The 21,310-nt window shown below is 38.3% G+C and overlaps 1 protein-coding gene across 1 annotated transcript in view; it reads left to right on the top strand.

The window, feature by feature from the left end:
• The window catches only part of LOC118909855 (olfactory receptor 4K15-like), a 63,249-nt gene that overhangs the window by 11,759 nt on the left and 30,180 nt on the right, over positions 1–21,310 (top strand). Inside the window, exon 2 of the mRNA XM_036880620.2 lies at positions 8,239–8,510. Within this exon, the coding sequence (XP_036736515.2) occupies positions 8,239–8,510 (272 nt within the window). The remainder of the gene's footprint in view (positions 1–8,238; positions 8,511–21,310) is intronic.

Consider the following 21,310-nt stretch of genomic DNA (forward strand, 5'->3'; position numbering starts at 1 on the left):
GATACCAGAAGAAGAAGAGAGAGAGAAAGGGACAGAAAGCATCTTTGAAGAGGTAGTTGCTGAAAACTTCCTCAATCTGGGAAAGGAAATAGTCTCTCAGGCCATGGAGATCCACAGATCTCCCAAAACAAGGGACCCAAGGAAGACAACACCAACACATATAGTAAAAAAATTGGCAAAGAACAAGGATAAGGACAGACTATAAAAATCAGCCAGAGAGAGAAATAAGGTCACATACAAAGGAAAGCCCATCAGACTTCTCATCAGAAACCTTACAGGCCAGAAAGGAGAGGCATGATGTATTTAATACAATGAAGTAGAAGGGACTGACACCAAGATTACTTTATCCAGCTAGATTATCATTTAAATTTGAAGGAGGGATTAAACAATTTCCAGATAAGCAAAAGCTGACTGAATTTACCTCCCACAAACCACCTCTACAGTCTGTTTTGGAGGGACTGCTATAGATGGAAGTGTTCCTAAGGTTTAGTAGCTGTCACCAGAGGAAATAAAACCACAGTAAAGAAAGTAGAACAGCTAATTACTAATCAAATTCAAAATTAAATTAACTATCCCCAAAGTCAATCAAGGGATAGACAAAGAATACAAAATATGATACCTAATATAAAAAGAATGGAGGAGAAAGAAAAAGGAGGAGGAAAAGAAAAGAACCTTTAGATTGTGTTTGTAACAGCATATTAAATGAGTTGTTAGACTCTTAGATAGCAAGGAAATTAATCTTGACCCTGTGGTAACCATGAATCTAAAGCCTGCAATGGCAATAAGTACATATCTATCGATAATCACCATAAATGTAAATGGACTGAATGCACCAATGAAAAGACATAGAGTCACTGAATGGATAAAAAAAAAAAAACACCCTTCTATATGCTGCCTACAAGAGACTCACTTTAAACTGAAAGACATACACAGACTAAAAGTGAAGGGATGGAAAAAGATATTTCATGCAACTAACAGAGAGAAAAAAGCAGGAGTTGCAGTACTTGTATCAGACAAAATAGACTTCAGAACACAGAAATTAAAAAGAGACAAAGAAGGATGTTACATAATGATAAAGGGGTCAATCCAACAAGAAGATATAATCATTATAAAGATCTATGCTCCCAACACAGGAGTACCCATATATGTGGAATAAATACTAACAGAATTAAAAGGGGAAATAGAATGCAATGCATTCATTCTAGTAGACTTCAACACACCACTTACTCCAAAGGACAGATCAAGCAGACAGAATATAAGTAAGGAGACAGAGACACTGAACAACACAATAGAACAGATGGACTTAACAGACATCTACAGAACTCTACACCCAAAAGCAAAAGAATACAAAGTCCTCTCAAGTGCACATGGAATATTTTCAAGAATAGATCATATACTAGGCCACAAAAAGAGCCTCGTAAATTCAAAAAGATATAAATTGTACCAACCAGTTTCTCCGATCACAAAGGTATGAAACTAGAAATAAACTATGCAAAAATAATGAAAAATTCTACAAACACATGGAGGCTTCAGAACATGCTCCTAAATAACAAGTGGATCAATTACCAAATAAAAACAGAGATCAAGCAATATATGGAGGCAGATGACAACAATAATTCAACACCACAAAATCTGTGGGAAGCAGCCAAGGCTATGCTAAGAGGAAAGTATATTGCAATACAGGCCTACCTCAAGAATGAAGAACAATCCCATATAAACAGTCTAAACTCACAATTAATGAAACTAGATAAAGAAGAACAAATGAGGCCCAAAGTCAGCAGAAGCAGGAACATCATAAAGATTAGAGCAAAAATAAATAAAATTGAGAAGAATAAAACAATAGAAAGGATCAAATAAAGCAAGAGCTGGATCTTAGAGAAAATAAACAAAATAGATAAACCCCTAGCCAGACTTATCAAGAAAAAAAGAGAGTCTACACACATAAATAGAATCAGAAATGAGAAAGGAAAAATCACCACAAGCACCACAGAAATACAAAGAATTATTAGAGACTACTATGAAAAATTATATGGTAACAAACTGGATAAAATAGAAGAAATGGACAACTTCCTAGAAAAATACAACCTTTCAAGGATGACCAAGGAAGAAACAGGAAATCTGAACAGACCAATTACCAGCAATAAAATTGAACTGGTAATCAAAAACGTACCTAAGAACAAAACTCCTAGATTAGCTTCACCGCCGAAATTTATCAAACATTTAGTGAAGACCTAATACCCATTCTCCTTAAAGTTTCCCAAAAAATAGAAGAGGAGGGAGTACTTCCAAACTTATTCTATGAGGCTAGCATCACTCTAATACCAAAGCCAGGCAAAGACACCACAAAAAAAGAAAATTACAGATCAATATCCCTGATGAACATAGATGCAAAAATACACAACAAAATATTAGCAAACTAAATTCATAAATACATCAAAAAGATCATACATCTTGATCAAGTAGGATTTATTGCAGTGATGGTACAACATTCGAAAATCCACCAATATCATCCACCACATCAAGAAAAAGAAGGATGAAAACCACATAATCATCTCCATAGATGATGAAAAAGCATTTGACAAAATTCAACATCCATTCATGATAAAAACTCTCAAAAAATGGGTATAGAGGGCAAGAAACTCAACATAATAAAGGCCATTTATGACAAACCCACAGCCAACATCAAACTTAACAGTAAAAAGCTGAAAGATTTTCCTTTAAGATTGGGAACAAGACAGGGATGCCCACTATCCCCACTTCTATTCAACATAGTACTGGAGGTCCTAGCCACAGCAATGAGACAACACAAAGAAATAAAAGGCATCCAGATTGGCAATAAAGAAGCTAACTGTCCCTGTTTGCAGAAGAAATGATATTGGACATAAAAAACCCTAAAGAATACACTCCAAAACTACTAGATCTAATATCTGAATTCAGGAAAGTTGCAGAACACAAAATTAATACAAAGAAATCTGTAGCATTCCTATACACTAACAATAAACAAGGAGAGAGAGAAATCAGGAAAACAATTCCATTCACAACTGCATCAGAAAGAATAAAATATCTAGGAATGAACCTAACCAAGGAAGTGAAAGACCTATACTCTGAAAACTACAAGACACTCACGGGAGAAATTAAATAAGACACCAATAAAAGGAAACACATCCCGTGCTCATGGATAGGAAGAATTAATCTTGTCAAAGTGGCCATCCTGCCTAAAGCAATCTGTAGATTCAATGCAATTCTTATCAAAATACCAACAGCATTCTTCAGCGAACTAGAGAAAATCATCCTAAAATTCATAGGGAACCACAAAAGACCTCGAATAGCCAAAACAATCCTGAGAAGGAAGACTAAAGCAGGGGGAATTAGGCCCCCCAACTTCAAGCTCTACTACAAAGCCACAGTAATCAAGACAATTTGGTACTGGCACAAGAACAGACCCATAGACCAATGGAAAAGACTAGAGAGCCCTGATATAACCCTAACTATATAAGGTCAATTAATATATGATAAAGGAGCCTTGGACATACAATGGGGAAATGACAGCCTCTTCAACAGCTGGTATTGTCAAAACTGGACAGCTACATGCAAGAGAATGAAACTGGATTATTGTTTAACCTCACACACAAAGGTAAACTCGAAATGGATTAAAGACTTGAATGTAAGTCATGAAACCATAAAACTCTTAGAAGACAACATAGGCAAACATCTCCTGAATACCAGCATGAGCAACTTCTTCCTGAATCCATCTCCTCGAGAAAGGGAAACAAAAGCAAAAATGAACTCAAGGGACTACATCAAACTAAAAAGTTTTTGTATGGCAAAGGACATCATCAACAAAACAAAAAGGCATCCTAGAGTATGGGAGAATATATATGTAAATGACATATCCAACAAGGGGTTAACATCCAAAAAATATAAATAACTTACACACTTCAACACCCAAAAAGCAAATAACCCGATTAACAAATGGGCAGAGGATATGAAGAGACAGTTCTCCAAAGAAGAAATTCAGATGGCCAACAGACACATGAAAAGATGTCCCACATCACTAATCATCAGGGAAATGAAAATTAAAACCACAGTGAGATATCACCTCACACCAGTAAGGATGGCTGGCATTGAAAAGACTAAGAACAACAAATGCTGGCAAGGATGCAGGGAAATGGGAACCCTCCTACACTGCTGGTGGGAATGTAAGCCAGTTCAACCATTGTGGAAAGCAGTGTGGAGGTTCCTCAAAAAACTAAAAATAGAAATACCATTTGACCCCAGAATCCCACTCTTAGGAATTTACCCAAAGAATACAAGTTGTCAGATTCAAAAAGACATATGCAACCCTATGTTTATTGCAGCACTTTCTACAATAGCCAATATATGGAAGCAACCTAAATGTCCACCTGTAGGTGACTGGATAAAGAAGATGTGGTACACACACACAATGGAATACTATTCAGCCATAAGAAAGAAACAAATCCTACCATTTGCAACAACATGGGTGGAGATGGAGGATATTATGCTCAGTGAAATAAGCCAGGCAGAGAAAGAGAAATGCCAAATGATTTCCCTCATTTGTGGAGTATAACAATGAAGCAAAACTGAGGTAACAAAATGGCAGCAGACTCAGAGACTCCAAGAATGAACTAGTGGTTACTAAAGGGGAGGGATGTGGGAGGGCAGGTGGGGAGGGAGGGAGAAGGGGACTGAGGAGTATTATGTTTAGTACACATGGTGTGGGGGATCATGGGGAGAACATTGTATCACAGAAAAAGCACATAGTCGATCTCTGGCAACTTGCTGCGCTGATGGACAGTGACTGCATTTTGTTCAATGGTGGGAATTGATAATATGGGTGCATGTAGTGATCACATTGTTTTTTCATGTGAAACCTTCATAAGAGTGTATATGAATTATACCTTATTAAAAATGAAAAAATAAAATAAAATGATAAATGAATTGGACATTTGGGGAAAAAAATTACCTGCATTGAAAAATAATATAAACACCCAGAGGAGTAATTTTTGTGACCTTGGATTAATCAGTGATTTCTTACATCAAAAGCACAAATTACAAAATAAAGAAGTGGATGAAAGAAAAAACTTCAAAGAATATACTTAAGAAAGGAAAAAGAAAACCTAAGGATGGGGAAGAAATAGTTGGAAATTATATATCTGATAAGGGATTTATATATAAAAAATACACTAACATCTTCTACAAGTCAACAAGATAAAGACAAACTCAATTTAAAGATTGTCAAAGGATTTGGTACATGTTTTTCCAACAAACAAAATAGACACATGACAAGATGATCAACATCATTAGTCATTAGGCAAAACGCTAATGAAAACCACGTAAGATATCACTTTGTACTTGCTAGGATGGCTAAAGGCAAAACAAAACAAAACAAAAAACAGAAAATATCAAGTGCTGGTGAGGATATGCATATAACTGAAATCCGCATTACATACATTGCCAATGTTACAGACAAATGGTGAAGCTTCTTTGGAAAACATTCCGACACTTCCTCAAAATATTTAATTTACAGTTAACAGTAGTACAGAGAAATTCTACTCTCAGGAATATACCCTAGGAAAGTGAAAATGTATTCACATAAAAATCATGACTGTTCACAGCAGCATTTTTCATAATAACCACAAAATAGAAACAATTCAAATGCCTATCAGTGGCTGAATAGACAAACTGAATGTGGTATGTCCAAATGATGGGAATATCATTCCTCCATAAAAAAAGAATGAAGTACTGATACATGCTACAATATAAGCAAATGCTGTAAACATTATGCTACTGAAAGAAGCCATTCATAAAGGCCACATACTGCATGTTTCCATTGTATGATGTCTAGACTAGACAAATACACAGAAATGAAAAGGGGTTGCTGGGACTTGAGAGTGGAGAGTGATTGTTAGTGGGAACAGGGTTCTTTGTGGGATGAGGAAAATTCTAGTGAGAGGAAAGATGCTAGTGTTCTTCAGACAGTTGGCAGGTGCAAACCAAGCAACTTATGAATTGCAACAGAACCTGGCAGTTCCTTGCTGTTCCATTCTAAGCCACAATGGGCAAATATGACCTATCAGGAAAAGCCAAATCATGCCAGCATACCTTTCAAAAATATTTCTTAAAAGTGAACATATAATGGAAAAGCATTAATGGTAACCTTCTGGATCTAAATACTATGAGTATTATCAATATATCTCACTGAGAAAGTGAGAAGAAATATAACTATGAAAAATCAACTTGCATAGGAAAGTGAATACATCTTGTCATGTTTTCATATTGACACAATAATTAACATTTAAATATTATTTTCTAAATATAACATACATAACTTTTGGTTCACCTGAGAAAATTTTAGTAATAAATGTAAAATATAAGACAGATTGTGTGTTCACATGTGTGTGTGTGAGAGAGTGAGAAAGAAAATATGAGAAAGAGACTAGCAGAAAAATGTTAACTGGTATTAAATCTGAATGCCAGCAAGATGAGTGATTATTTTTTCGTTGATCATTTTTACTTGAATTTGAAAATTTTTACTATTAATATATTTTCCCTAATACTAAAAAATGAAGAGATGGATACCATTAACCTTATAAATATTTTATTATATTTGAATATATTCCTCCTCCCCCAAAAGCCTTTCTTCTAATTCAGTGAATACAACTGAATATCAATCTTTTAATTACATATTTTCTATACATTATTTACATTGTGAACACAATTTCTTCAAAGAATTATTCCATGACTTTAAATAAATAGGAATAAAATACTGAATAACTTTCTCAGAGTCACCTTCACATTCTTGTTTTCCTGAGGTTTACAATTGATATTAGTTGGTACCAACTATAAGCAATTGTATACAAGGATCCTTAATTTTAGGTCAAGCAGTTACTGAGTAAGGATGGAATGAATAAAGCCAAGAGTTATATTTCGTGTTTATGACTTAAAAATACAAGGAAGAGAGAGATTAAAGATGGTGGGAGGAGAGATTGTATATCAGTGACACGTTAATAAAAAGATACATGGAAGAGAATGATGTTGCATATTTTTTGTTCTGTTTGGGTAAGAAATATGTCAAGCTGATTTGAGGACAATATCCAATAAAATTAAATACTGCTTATAACTGAATATAGCTTGTTTTAGGCTATGGCAAATATTCCAATATCTAATTAAGAATATATGAAGTAAAGGGAGGAGCCAAGATGGCAGTGGGGGGTAGTTCAGTGGAAATCTCCTGCCAAAAACATATATATATTTGAAAATACAACAAATACAACTATTCCTAAAGAGACACCTGTACATACAGTACAAAAGCCAGGTTACATCTACATCTGCGAGAACTTAGCATCATATGAAGTGGGTAAGACATAAGCTGTGGTCCAGCAGGACCCAAACACCCTCCTATCCCAGACCCAAGCAGGAAGAAAGGAGTCAAAGCAGGTATGGAGTGAAATCCCAGGACTGCTAAACAACCAGCTGTAGAAATCTGCACCAGGAGCACAGACACACAGTGCACGGGGTGCTGAATATTAGAGAAATGGGAAAGCAAAACCTGCGAGCACATCCCCACAACTGGTACCCCTGAGACAAAAGAAAAGTAAGTGTTTTTTTGCAAGTCTTAAAGGGACAGGGACCTCACAGCTGGATGAAGTCATCCCGACACACATACCCTAGCACCTGGGAATCCGAGGAACTCTAGGTGACCTAACCCCCTAAGCGGCAGTGCAGCTCTGAAATCCCTCACAGTGATAAGCATCCTGCCAGTCACTGCCCCAACCGGCACGGACCCTGACACAATGGCCCACTAGTGGGAGAGTGGCACTGTGTCCTGGGGGAGGTGGCACCAGAGGGGCCCTGGAGCACGTATGTGAGCATGCAGTGGTGGTGGCTGAGAGGCCCGGGGCATGCCTGTGTGGGCTGACAGCAGCGGCAGCAACAGAGCAGCCCACGCAAGCCCACGGCAGTGGCACCTGAGCGGCCCAGGACAGGCCCACATGGGCCACCAGCAGCATTGACACAGTGGGCCACAGGAGCCCATGGTAGCGGCGACAAAGGGGGCTGGGAGCGGCCAGCGCAAGCTCGTGGTGCTAGTGCCAGAGGGGACCAGGAGTGGTCTGTGCGAGCCTGCTGCAGAGGTGACCGAGCAGCCAGTGTGCACCTGGGGCAGCAGCACCAGAGGGGCATGGGAGAGGCCCATGTGAGCCCATAGTGGTGCCACAGGGGCCTGGGAGCAGCCCATGAGAGCCAGCGATGGTAGCAGAGGAGCAGCCCAGGAGAAGCTGCAATACCAGCAGCTGCCCAGCCAGGTGCACAGCTGCCTGAGCTGGACCAAAAGGCTGCTGTTGGCACACAGCTGCCCAGCAGAGTTGCTGTTTGGTGGGAGAGCACACGCAGAGCACCTGCCACTAAATGCAGAGCTCTGCGCTACTCTGATGGAGACCCCGCCCACCGAAGCTAAGGAGATTAACCCGGAAGCTGCTCCAGGAGTGCAGGTAACTGACACAGAAGCGGAGAAGGGCAAGGTGACCGGCAAGGAGAAAAGGACATTGTTATCCCAGCGGACACATGCACTGCTGGCCTACGGCTACCTCTATCACCATGAAAAGGCAGAAGAATTTAGTCTAGTCCAAAATAGTCCAGACAACCCCTGAGAGAGGGAAGAGGGAGATAGACCAAGCCAATCTCCCCAAAAAGGAATTCAAAATAAAGGTCATAACCAGGCTGAAGAATCTTCAGATAAATATTTAAGAGCTAAGGGATGAAGTCTGGAGCAAGATTACAGAAATGAAGCAATCTCTGGAAGGACTTAAGAGCAGACTGCATGAGGTGCAAGAGGCCATTAATGGAATAGAAATCAGAGAACAGGAATGCATAGAACCTGACACAGAGAAAGATAAAAGGATCTCCAGGAAAGAAACAATATTAAGAGAACCGTGTGACCAATCCAAACGGAACAATATTTGCATTATAGGGGTACTAGAAGAAGAGAGAGAAAAAGGGATAGAAAGGGAATTTGAAGAAATAATTTCTGAAAACGTCCCCAAACAGAGGGAGGAAATACTTGCTCACACCACGGAAGCACACAGAACTCCCAACAGAAGAGACTCAAAGAGGACAACACCAAGACACATAAAAATTAAAATGACAAAGATCAAGGACAAGGAGAGAGTATTAAAATCACCTAGAGAGAGGAAAAAGGTCACCTACAAAGGAAAACCAATCAGGCTATCATCAGACTTCTCAACAGAAACCTTACAGGCCAGAAGAGAATAGCATTATATTTAATGGAATGAAACAGAAGGGCCTTGAACCAAGAATACTGTATCCAGTGTGATTATCATTTAAATATTAAGGAGGGATTAAACAATTCCCAGACAAGCAAAAGTTGAGGGAATTTGCCCCCCACAAACCACCTCTACAGGGTATTTTAGAGGGACTGCTCTAGATGGAAGCACTCCTAAAGCTAAACAGATGTCACCAGAGAATATAAAATAACAGCAAAGAAAGAAGACCAACCAAATACTAACTAAAGACAAAAAATAAAATCAACTACCCACAAAAGCAGTCAAAGGAAACACAAAAGAACACGTAAAAAAACACCCAACATATGAAGAATGGAGGAGGAGGAGGAGGAATAAGGAGAGAAATAATCACCAGACAGTGTTTATAATACCTCAATAAGCAATGTAAGTTAGACAGTAAGATACTATAGAACTTAACCTTGAACCTTTGGTAACCACGAATCTAAAGCCTGCAATGGAAATAAGTACATATTTTTCAATAATCACTCTAAATGTAAATGGACTGAATGCACCAATCAAAAGACACAGAGTAATAGAAAGGATAAAAAAGCAAGACCCATATATATGCTGCTTACAAGAGAATCACCTCAAACCCAAAGACATGCACAGATTAAAAGTCAAGGGATGGAAAAAGATATTTCATGAAAACAGCAGGAAGAAAAAAGCAGGTGTTGCAGTACTAGTATCACACAAAATAGACATCAATAGAAAGAAACTAACAACAGATAAAGAAGGACATTACATATTGATAAAGTGATCAGTCCAACAAGAGAATATAACCATTATAAATATACATGCACCCAATACATGAGCACCAGCATATGTGAAACAAATACTAACAGAATTAAAGGAGGAAATAGAATGCAATGCATTCATTTTGGGAGACATCAACACACCACTCACTTCAAAGAATAGATTCACAAAACAGAAAATAAGTAAGGATACAGAGGCACTGAAGAGCACATTGGAACATATGGACCTAATAAACATCTATAGAACTCTACATCCAAAAGCAACAGGATAAAGATTCTTCTCAAGTGCACATGGAACATTTTCCAGAATAGACCACATACTGGGCCACAAAACGAGCCTAAAAAATTCAAAAGGACTGAAATTCTACCAACCAACATTTCAGAGCACAAATGTATAAAACTAGAAATAAATTGTACAAAGAAAACAAAAAGGCTCACAAACACATGGAGGCCTAACAACATGCTCCTAAATAATTAATGGATCAATGACCAAATTCAAATAGAGATAAAGTAATATATGAAAACAAATGACAAAAACAACACAAAGCCCCAACTTCTGTGGGACACAGCAAAAGCAGTCATAAGAGGAAAGTATATAGCAATCCAGGCATATTTAAAGAAGGAAGAACAATCCCAAATGAATAGTCTAAAGTCAAAATTATTGAAATTGTAAAAAGAAGAACAAATGAGACCTAAAGTCAACAGAAGGAAGGACATAATAAAGATCAGAGAAGAAATAAATAAAATAGAGAATAATAAAACAATAGAAAAAAATCAATGAAACCACAAGCTGCTTCTTTGAGAAAATAAAGAAAATAGATAAGCGTCTAGCCAGACTTATTAAGAGAAAAAGAGAACTAACACAAATTAACAGACTCAGAAACGAGAAAGGAAAAATCACGATGGACCCCATAGAAATACAAAGAATTATTAGAGAATACTATGAAAACCCTATATGCTAACAAGCTGGAAAACCTGGAAGAAATGGAGAACTCCCTAGAAAAATACAACCTTCCAAGACTGACCAAGGAAGAAACAGAAAATCTAAACAAACCAATTACCAACAAAGAAATTGAAGCGCTAATCAAAAAACTACCTAAGAACAAAATCCCTGAGCCAGATGGATTTACCTCAGAATTTTATCAGACATATAGAAAAGACATAATACCCATTCTACTCAAAGTTTTCCAAAAAATAGAAGAGGAGAGAATACTCCCAAACTCATTCTATGAAGCCAACATCAACCTAATACCAAAGCCAGGCAAAGACCCTACCAAAAAAGAAAACTACACACAAATATCCCTGATGAACGTAGATGCAAAAATACTCAACAAAATATTAGCAAACTGAATTCAAAAGTATATCAAAAGGATCATACACCATGACCAAGTGGGATTAATCCCAAGGATGCAAAGATGGTACACCATTCAAAAATCTGTCAACATCACCCACCATATAAACAAAAAGGACAAAAACCACATGATCATCTGCACAAATGCTAAAAAGCACTCAACAAACCCATTCATGATAAAAAGTCTCAACAAAATGGGCATAGAGGACAAGTACCTAAATATAATAAAGGCCATATATGATAAACCCACAACTAACATCATACTGAACAGCGAGAGGCTGAAAGTTTTTCCTCTGAGATCGGGAACAAGACAGGGATGCCCACTATCCCCACTGTTATTCAATACAGTACTGGAGGTCCTAGAGAATGCAATTAGACAAAACAAAGATATACAAGGAATCCAGATTGGTAAAGAAGAAGTCAAACTGTCACTATTTGCAGATGACATGATATTGTACATAAAAAACCCTAAAGACTCCACTCCAAAACTACTAGAACTATATCGGAATTCAGCACAGTTGCAGGATACATACTTAAGACAGAGAACACTGTGGCTTCCCTATATACTAACAATGAACTAATTGAAATAGAAATCAAGAAAACAATTCCATTCACAATTGCATCAAAAAGAATAAAATACCTAGGAATAAACCTAACCAAGGAAGTGAAAGACCTATACCCTAAAAAATATAAGACACTTTTAAGAGAAATTAAAGAAGATACTAACAAATGGAAACTCATCTGATGCTCTTGGCTAGGAAGAATTAATATCATCAAAATGGCCATCCTGCCCAAAGCAATATACATATTCGATTCAGTCCCTATTAAATTACCAACATCTTCAATGAACTGCAAAAAATTGTTCTAAAATTCATATGGAACCACCAAAGACCTCGAATAGCCAAAGCAATCCTGAGAAGGAAGAATAAAGTGGGGGGAAGTTCTCGCTCCCCAACTTCAAACTCTACTACAAAGTCAAAGTAATCAAGACAATTTGGTACTGGCACAAGAACAGACCTACAGACCAGTGGAACATAATAGAGACTCCAGAAATTATCCCAAACATATATGGTCAATTAATATTTGATAAAGTAGCCATGGACATACAATGGGGAAATGACAGCGTCTTCAACAGGTGGTGCTGCCAAAACTGGACAGCTACATGTAAGAGAATGAAACTGGATCACTGTCTAACTCCATACACAAAAGTAAATTCAAAATGGATCAAAAACCTGAATGTAAGTCATGAAACCATAAAACTTTTAGAAAATAACATAGGCAAAAATCTCTTGGACATAAACATGAGTGACTTCTTCATGAATATATCTCCTCAGGCAAGGGAAACAAAAGCAAAAATGCACAAGAGGGACTATATCAATATGAAAAGTTTCTGTACAGCAAAGGACACCACCAATAGAACAAAAAGGTATCCTACAGTATGGGAGAATATATTCATAAAGGACAGATCCAATAAAGATCTGACATTCAAAATATATAAAGAGCTTATGCACCTCAACAAACAAAAAGCAAATAATCCAACTAAAAAATGGGCAGCGGAGCTGAATGTTCAGTTCTCTAAAGAAGAAATTCAGATGGCCAACAGACACATGAAAAGATGCTCCACATTGCTAATCATCAGAGAAATGCAAATTAAGACCACAATGAGATATCACCTCACACCAGTAAGGATCGCCACCATCCAAAAGATAAACAACAACAAATGTTGGCAAGGTTGCAGAGAAAGGGGAACCCTCCTGCACTGCTGGTGGCAATGTAAATTAGTTCAACCATTGTGGAACTCAGTCTGGAGATTGCTCAAAATGCTCAAAATAGAAAAACCATTCGACCCAGGAATTCCACTTCTTGGAATTTACCCTAAGAATGCAGCAGCCCAGTTTGAAAAAGACAGATCCACCACTCTGTTTATCACAGCACTATTTATAATAGCCAAGAAATGGAAGCAACCTAAGTGTCCATCAGTAGATGAATGGATAAAGAAGATGTGGTACATATACACAATGGAATATTATTCCGCCATAAGAAGAAAACAAATCCTACAATTTGCAACAACATGGATGGAGCTAGAGGGTATTATGCTCAGTGAAATAAGCCAGGCAAAGAGAGACAAGTCCAAATGATTTCACTCATATGTGGAGTATAAGAACAAAGAAAAACTGAAGGAACAAAACAGCAGCAGAATCAGAGAACCCAAGAATGGACTAACAGTTACCAAAGGGAAAGAGATTGAGGAGGATGGGTGGGAATGGATGGATAAGGGCAGGGAAAAAGAAAGGGAGCATTACAATTAGCATGTGTAGTTGGGGGGCATGTGGAGGGCTGCGCAACACAAAGAAGACAAGTAGGGATTCTGCAGCATCTTACTATGCTGATGGACAGTGATTGTAATGGGGTTTGTGTGGGGGACTTAGTGAAGTGGGGAGCCTAGTAAGTAAACATAATGTTCTTCATGTAACTGTAGATTAATGATACCAAAATTAAAAAATTAAAAAATAAAGAATATATTAGCTCAATATTAAAATTTAAAAAATGTATTAGATTTCATATTACAATTCCACTCTTTAGTGAAATGTGCTCTTAGAATTACTATATAAGAGCTTAGAGAGAAAAAGATGGTGCCATAAGTAGAGTGTCAGAAAAGTCCCAAAACCACATATATTTTGAAAGTACAGCAAATAAAACTATTACTAAAAGAGTGACCAGAAGTAAGAGTACAGCAGCCAGTCTACATGTGGGGGAAGTTTACATCTCAATGGAAAAGGGTAAAGTAAAAAGCCATGACCTGGTGAAACCCGAGCACTCCCCCAACCCCAGATCACTAGCTGGAGGAAAAGAATCAGAGTGGGAAGTAGTGGAAGCACAGGACTGCTCAATACCCAGCCCTAGAAATCTTCTGAGAGCACCGAACTACGTTGTATGGGGCTCTGGAGATTGGAGTGGCTTAAAGGCGGAGTCTGAGGCTAAGACTGCAAACAGGTTTCCACAAACAGCTGCCTTGGGACAAAATAAAATCAGGCACTTTAAGGGATCTCTTTAGTGGTCAGAGGGTGGCTGGGGGTGCAAGAGTTTGGGAGAAGGAACAGGTGGACAAAATCGTCCTGGCACACTCAGCCCAGCAGGCTGAGAACTTTCAGGATATTTAGGTACCCTATTCCCCTGGTTGGCAATGCAGCCCCGAGGCCCCTCATCACAATGAGCATCCTGCCACTCCTTCCTCCCCACTGGAACCTGACCTATGCACAAAACGGCTGTCCCTGAAATTGCTGCAAACCAGCTAGAGGGCACGCCCACCTACAGCAACTACACAACTTAAAGCAGAGGCTTCTCCATGCATGCGCTAACCAGCCCAGAGCCATAGGCGACTTCCTGTGCACAGCTTCTGAGAACAAACAGTGGAGACAGGCACTGAGACTAGCAAGAAGGAAGGGACTTTGCCCTCCTGACTAACAAATGTGCCACTCGCCAGCAACCACTCCAATCACTCCAGGACTATGCAAAGGCAGAAGAAACTTGTTCAATCAAAAAATCCTTCAAGCACCAGAAAGAGGGCTTGTTGCAACTGAAATCAACAATCGTCCTGAAAAAGAATTCAAAATTAAACTCATAAGCATGCTACTATAGCTACAGAAAAATATTCAAGAGCTAAGAGATGAACTCGGGAGGAAGATAACAGAAATGAAACAAACAATGGAGGGATATAAAAGTAGATTAGGTGAGGTAGAGGAAGAAATGAATGGAATAGAAATCAGAGAACAGGACTACAGAGAAACTGAAACAGAGAGACAAAAAAGGATCTCTAGGAATGAAAGAATATTAAGAGAACTGTGTGACCAATCCAAATAGCATAATACTTGCATTATAGGACTACCAGAAGAAGAAGAGAGAGAAAAATGGATAGAAAGTGTCTTTGAAGAAGTAACTGCTGAAAACTTCCCCAGTCTGGGTAAGGAAATAGTCTCTCAGGCCATGGAAGTCCACTGAACTCCCAACACAAGGGACCCAGAAGGAAAACACCAAGACACATAATAATTAAAATGGCAAAGATCAAGGACAAGGACAGAGTATTAAAAGCAGCCAGAGAGAGAAAAAAGATCACCTACAAAGGAAAACCTGTTGGGCTATCATCAGACTTCTCAGTAGTAACCTTACAGGCCAGAAGGGACTGGCATGATATATTTAATGCAATGAAGCAGAAGGGCCTCAAACCTAGAATACTCTACCCAGCAATATAATAATTTAAGTTTGAGGAAGGGATTAAACAATTCCCAGATAAGCAAAGTTGAGGGAATTTTCCTCCCATAAACCATCTCTACAGTGTATTTTGGAGGTACTGCTATAGATGGAAGAGTTCCTAAGTTTAAACAGCTGTCACCAAAAGTAATAAAACCACAGTAAAGAAAGCAGAACAGATAATTACTAAGCAAATGTAAAATTAAATCAGCTAGCCACAAAGTCAGTCGAGGGATACACAACGAGTACAGAATATGACACCTAACATATAAAAAGTGGAAGAGGAAGAAAAAGAAGGAAGAAAAAATAATCATCACATGGTGTTTATATTGGCATAAGTAAGTTAAGGTACACTGCTAGAAGTAAAGAAGCTGCCCTTGAGCCTTTGTCAACAACAAATCCAAAGCCTGCAATGGCAATAAATACATATGTATCAATAATCACCCAAAATGTAAATGGACTAAAAGCATCAATCAACAGACATAGAGTTACAGAATGCATAAAAAAAGACCCATCTATGTGCTCCCTACAAGAGACTCACCTCAAAGCCAAAGACATACACAGACTAAAAGTGAAGGGATGGAAAAAGATATTTCATGCAATCAAAAGGAAGAAAAAAGCAGGAGCTGCAGTACTTGTATCAGACAAAATAGACTTCAAAACAAAGTTACTCACAAGAGACAAAGAAGGACATTGCATAATGGCAAAGGGGTCAGTCCAACAAGAGGATATAACTATTGTAAATATCTATGTACCCGAATGGGATTAAAGATGGCAGCGTGAGAAGAGAGACAGAGGCTTCCTCCTAAAACTGGATACAATTATAAAATTTAATTGGTATAATTAATCCTGAGAGAGCAACAGGAAAGAGGATGGCATCAGACTGCATACACCTGGAGAAAAGAGCAGACCTCATCAAACAGGGTAATGTACCAGAGCTGTGGCTCTGTGGGATCCAAGCACCTCGCCCACCCCAGCTCACTGGTGGGAGGAAGAGAAATGGAGCAGGGCAGGAGTGGAAGCCTTGGGACTGCTAATGCTATGGGAGCACAAACCTAAATTTCATGATACTTTCATGAGACTCGCATGACTACCGGGCTGGAAAGTTAATACAGGATGAATTCCTGGGGTGACTGGGATTCTGGCTGCTTGTGGAAAGCAGGGATGCATATCCGGCTGTTCTGGGACAAAAACATACCTGTGTGACCAGCCCACTGGCTCAGACAGTGCAGACAGGCACAGTAGCCAGGAGGCGAGGAACAGCTCTTTCCTCCCCCCAGGTACCAGTACCGCTCCCTACCACCCCCGACACTGTTTCGGGGACTGAGCAGCTCCAGAATAGAGCTTCTGGACACTAGAGGGCGCCATATACAAACGTGAAACACCAAAGGAACCTTTTCCAGAGTAAAATTATTAATAAAACTCACGAGAAAGATGTAAATGATATGGACCTGATGACTCTTCCTGAAAGGAAGTTCAAAATAAAAATCATCAACATTCTAATGGAGGTACGGAAAGACATCCAAGAACTCAGGAATAAATTCAGATCAGAGATCCAATTGTTGAAGAGCACAATGGAGGGTATTAAAAGCAGGTTGGATACGGTGGAGGAGACAATAAATGAAATAGAAACCAGAGAAGAGGAATACAAAGAAGCTGAGGCACAGAGAGAAAAAAGGATCTCTAAAAATGAAAGAATATTGAGAAAACTGTGTGACCAATCCAAGCAGAACAATGTTCACATTATAGGGATACCAGAAGAAGAAGAAGAGAGAGAAAGGGATAGAAAGTGTCTTTGAGGAGGTAGTTGCTGAAAACTTCCCCAATCTGGGGAAGGACATAGTCTTTCAGGCCATGGATATCCACAGATCCCCCTTCACAAGGGACCCAAGGAAGACAACAGCAAGACACATAGTAATTAAAATGGGAAAGATCAAGGATAAGGACAGACTGTTAAAAGCAGCCAGAGGCAGAAATAAGATCCCATACAAAGGAAAGCCCATCAGGCTAACATCAGACTTCTCAGCAGAAACATTACAGGCCAGAAGGGAGTGGCATGATGTATTTAATGCCATGAAGCAGAAGGGCCTGGAAACAAGATTACTATATCTGGCGAGATTATCATTTAAATTTGAAGGAGGGATTAAACAATTTCCAGATAAGCAAAAGCTGAGTTTACAACCCACAAACCATCGCTGCAGTCTATTTTGGAGGGACTGCTATAGATGGAAGTGTTCCTAGGGTTGGACAGCTGCCACCAGAGGTAGTAAAACCACAGTAGGGAGGGTGGAGCAGCTGATTGTGAGGCAAATGCAAAATTAAATTGACTATCCCCAAAGTAAATCAAGGGATAAACAAAAAGTACAGAATTTGATACCTATTATATAAAGAATAAAGGAGGAGAAACAGAAAAGAACCGTTAGATAGTGTTTGTAACAGCATACTAAATGAGCTAAGTTAGACTCTTAGATAGTAAGGAAAGTAACATGGAACCTTTGGTAACCACGAATCTAAAGCCTGAAATGGCAATAAGTACATACCTATCAATAATCACCCTAAATGTAAATGGACTGAATGCATCAATAAAAAGACTTAGAGTCACTGAATGGATAAAAAAACAAGACCCATCTATATGCTGTTTACAAAAGACTCACCTCAAACCCAAAGACATGCACAGACTAAAAGTCAAGGGATGCAAAAAGATATTTCATGCAAACAATAGGGAGAAAAGGTGGTGCTGCAGTACTAGCATCAGACAAAATAGACTTCAAAACAAAGAAAGTAACATAAAGAAGGACATTACATAATAATAAAGGGATCAGTCCAACAAGAGGATATCTTTGCACCCAACACAGGAGCACCAGCATATGTGAAACAAATACTAACAGAATTCAAGGAGGAAATAGAATGCAATGTATACATTTTAGGAGACCAGCACACCATTCACCCCAAACGACAGATCCACCAGACAGAAAATAAGTAAGGAAACAGAGGCACAGATCAACACACTTGAACAGATGGACCTAATAGACATATATAGAACTCTACACCCAAAAGCAACAGGATACACATTCTTCTCAAGTGCACATGGAACATTCTCCAGAATCGACCACATAATAGGCCACAAAGACAGCCTCAGTAAATTCAAAAAGACTGAAATTCTACCAACCAATTTTGTAGAACACAACGGTATAAAACTAGAAATAAATTGTACCAAGAAAGCAAAAAGTCTCACAAACACATGGAGGCTTAACAACACGCTTCTAAATAGTCAATGGACCAATGATCAAATTAAAATGGAGACCCAGCAATATATGGAAATAAATGACAACAACACAAAGCCCCAACTTCTGTGGGACACAGTGAAATCAGTCTAAAGAGGAAAGTATACAGCAATCCAGGCATATGTAAAGAAGGAAGAACAAACACAAATGAATAGCCTTAAGTAACAATTATCAGAATTGGAAAAATAAGAACAAATGAGGCCTAAACTCAGGAGAAGGAAGGACATAATAAAGATCAGAGAAGAAATAAACAAAATTGAGAAGAATAAAACAATAGAAAAAATCAATGAAACCAAGAGCCGGTTCTTTGAGAAAATAAACAAAATAGATAAGCCTCTAGACATACTTATTAAGAGAAAAAGAGAACTAACATACATCAACAGAATCAGAAATGAGAAAGGAAACATCATGATGGACCCCACAGAAATACAACGAATTACTAGAGACTACTATGAAAACCAAAATGCTAAGAAGCTGGAAAACCTAGAAGAAATGGACAACTTCCCAGAAAAATAGAACCTTCCAAGACTGACCAAGGAAGAAACACAAAATCTAAACAAACCAATTACCAGCAAAGAAATTGAAGTGGTAAACAAAAAACTACCCAAGAACAAAACCCCTGGGACAGATGGACTTACCTCAGAATTTTATCAGATATACAGAGAAGATATAATATCCATATATCCAAACTCCTTAAAGTTTTAGATAAAATAGAAGAGGAGGGAATACTCCCAAACTCATTCTGTGAAGCCAACATCACCTTAATACCAAAACCAGGCAAAGACCCCACCAAAAAAGAAAATTACAGACCAATATCCCTGATGAACATAGATGAAAAATACTCAATAAAATATTAGCAAACCTAATTCAAAAATATATCAAAAGGATCATACACCACGACCAAGTGGTATTCATCCCAGGGATGCAAGGATGGTACAACATTCGAAAATCCATCAACATCATCCACCACATCAACAAAAAGAAAGACAAAAACCACATGATCATCTCCTTAGATGCGGAAAAAGCATTTGACAAAATTCAACATCCATTCATGATAAAAACTCTCAGCAAAATGGGGATAGAGGGCAAGAACCTCAACATAATAAAGGCCATATAGATAAACCCACAGCCAACATCATACTGAACTGTGAAAATCTGAATGCTTTTCCTCTGAGATTGGGAACAAGACAGGGATGACCACTCTCTCCACTGTTATTTAACATAGTACTGGAGGTCCTAGCCATGGCAATTAGACAAAACAAAGAAATACAAGGAATCCAGAATGGTAAAGAAGAAGTTAATCTGTCACTATGTGCAGATAACATGATATTGTACATAAAAAACCCTAAAGACTCCACTCCAAAACTATTAGAACTGATATCAGAATACAGCAAAGTTGCAGGATACAAAATTAACACACAGAAATCTGTGCCTTTCCCATACACTTAAAATGAACCAATACAAAGAGAAATCAGGAAAACAATTCCATTTAGAATTGCATCAAAAAGAATAAAATACTCTGGAATAAACCTAACCAAAGAAGTGAAAGACCTGTACCCTGAAAACTATAAGACACTCTTCAGAGAAATTAAAGAGGACAATAACAAATGGAAACTCATCTCATGCTCTTGGCTAGTAAGAATTAATACAGTCAAAATGGCCATCCTGCCCAAAGCAATATACAGATTTGATGTAATCCCTATCAAATTACCAACAACATTCTTCAATGAACAGGAACAAATAGTTCAAAACTTCATATGGAAACACCAAAGACCCTGAATAGCCAAAGCAATCCTGAGAAAGACAAATAAAGTGGGACAAGATCTCAATCCACAACTTCAAGCTCTATTACAAAGCCATGGTAATCAAGACAATTTGGTACTGGCACAAGAACAGAACCACAGACCAGTGGAACAGATTAGAGACTCCTGACATTAACCCAAACATATATGGTCAATTAATATATGATAAAGGAGCCATAGACATAAAATGGGGAAATGACAGTCTCTTCAACAGATTGTGATGTCAAAACTGGACAGCTACATGTAAGAGAATGAAACCGGATCACTGTATAACCCCATACACAAAAGTAAATTCAAAATGGATCAAAGACCTGAATGTAAGTCATGCAACCATAAAACTCTTAGAAAAAAACAGAGGCATAAAACTCTTGGACAGAAACATTAGTGGCTTCTCCATGAACATATCACCCCAGGCAAGGAAAACAAAAGCAAAAATGAACAAGCGGGACTATATCAAGCTGAAAAGCTTCTTCTGTACAGCAAAGGACACCATCAGAACAAAAAGGTACAATACAGTAGGAGAGCATATATTCGTAAATGACAGATCTGATAA

This window comes from Manis pentadactyla, chromosome 11, assembly GCF_030020395.1.
Source record: "Manis pentadactyla isolate mManPen7 chromosome 11, mManPen7.hap1, whole genome shotgun sequence".
NCBI classification, from domain to species: Eukaryota; Metazoa; Chordata; class Mammalia; order Pholidota; family Manidae; genus Manis; species Manis pentadactyla.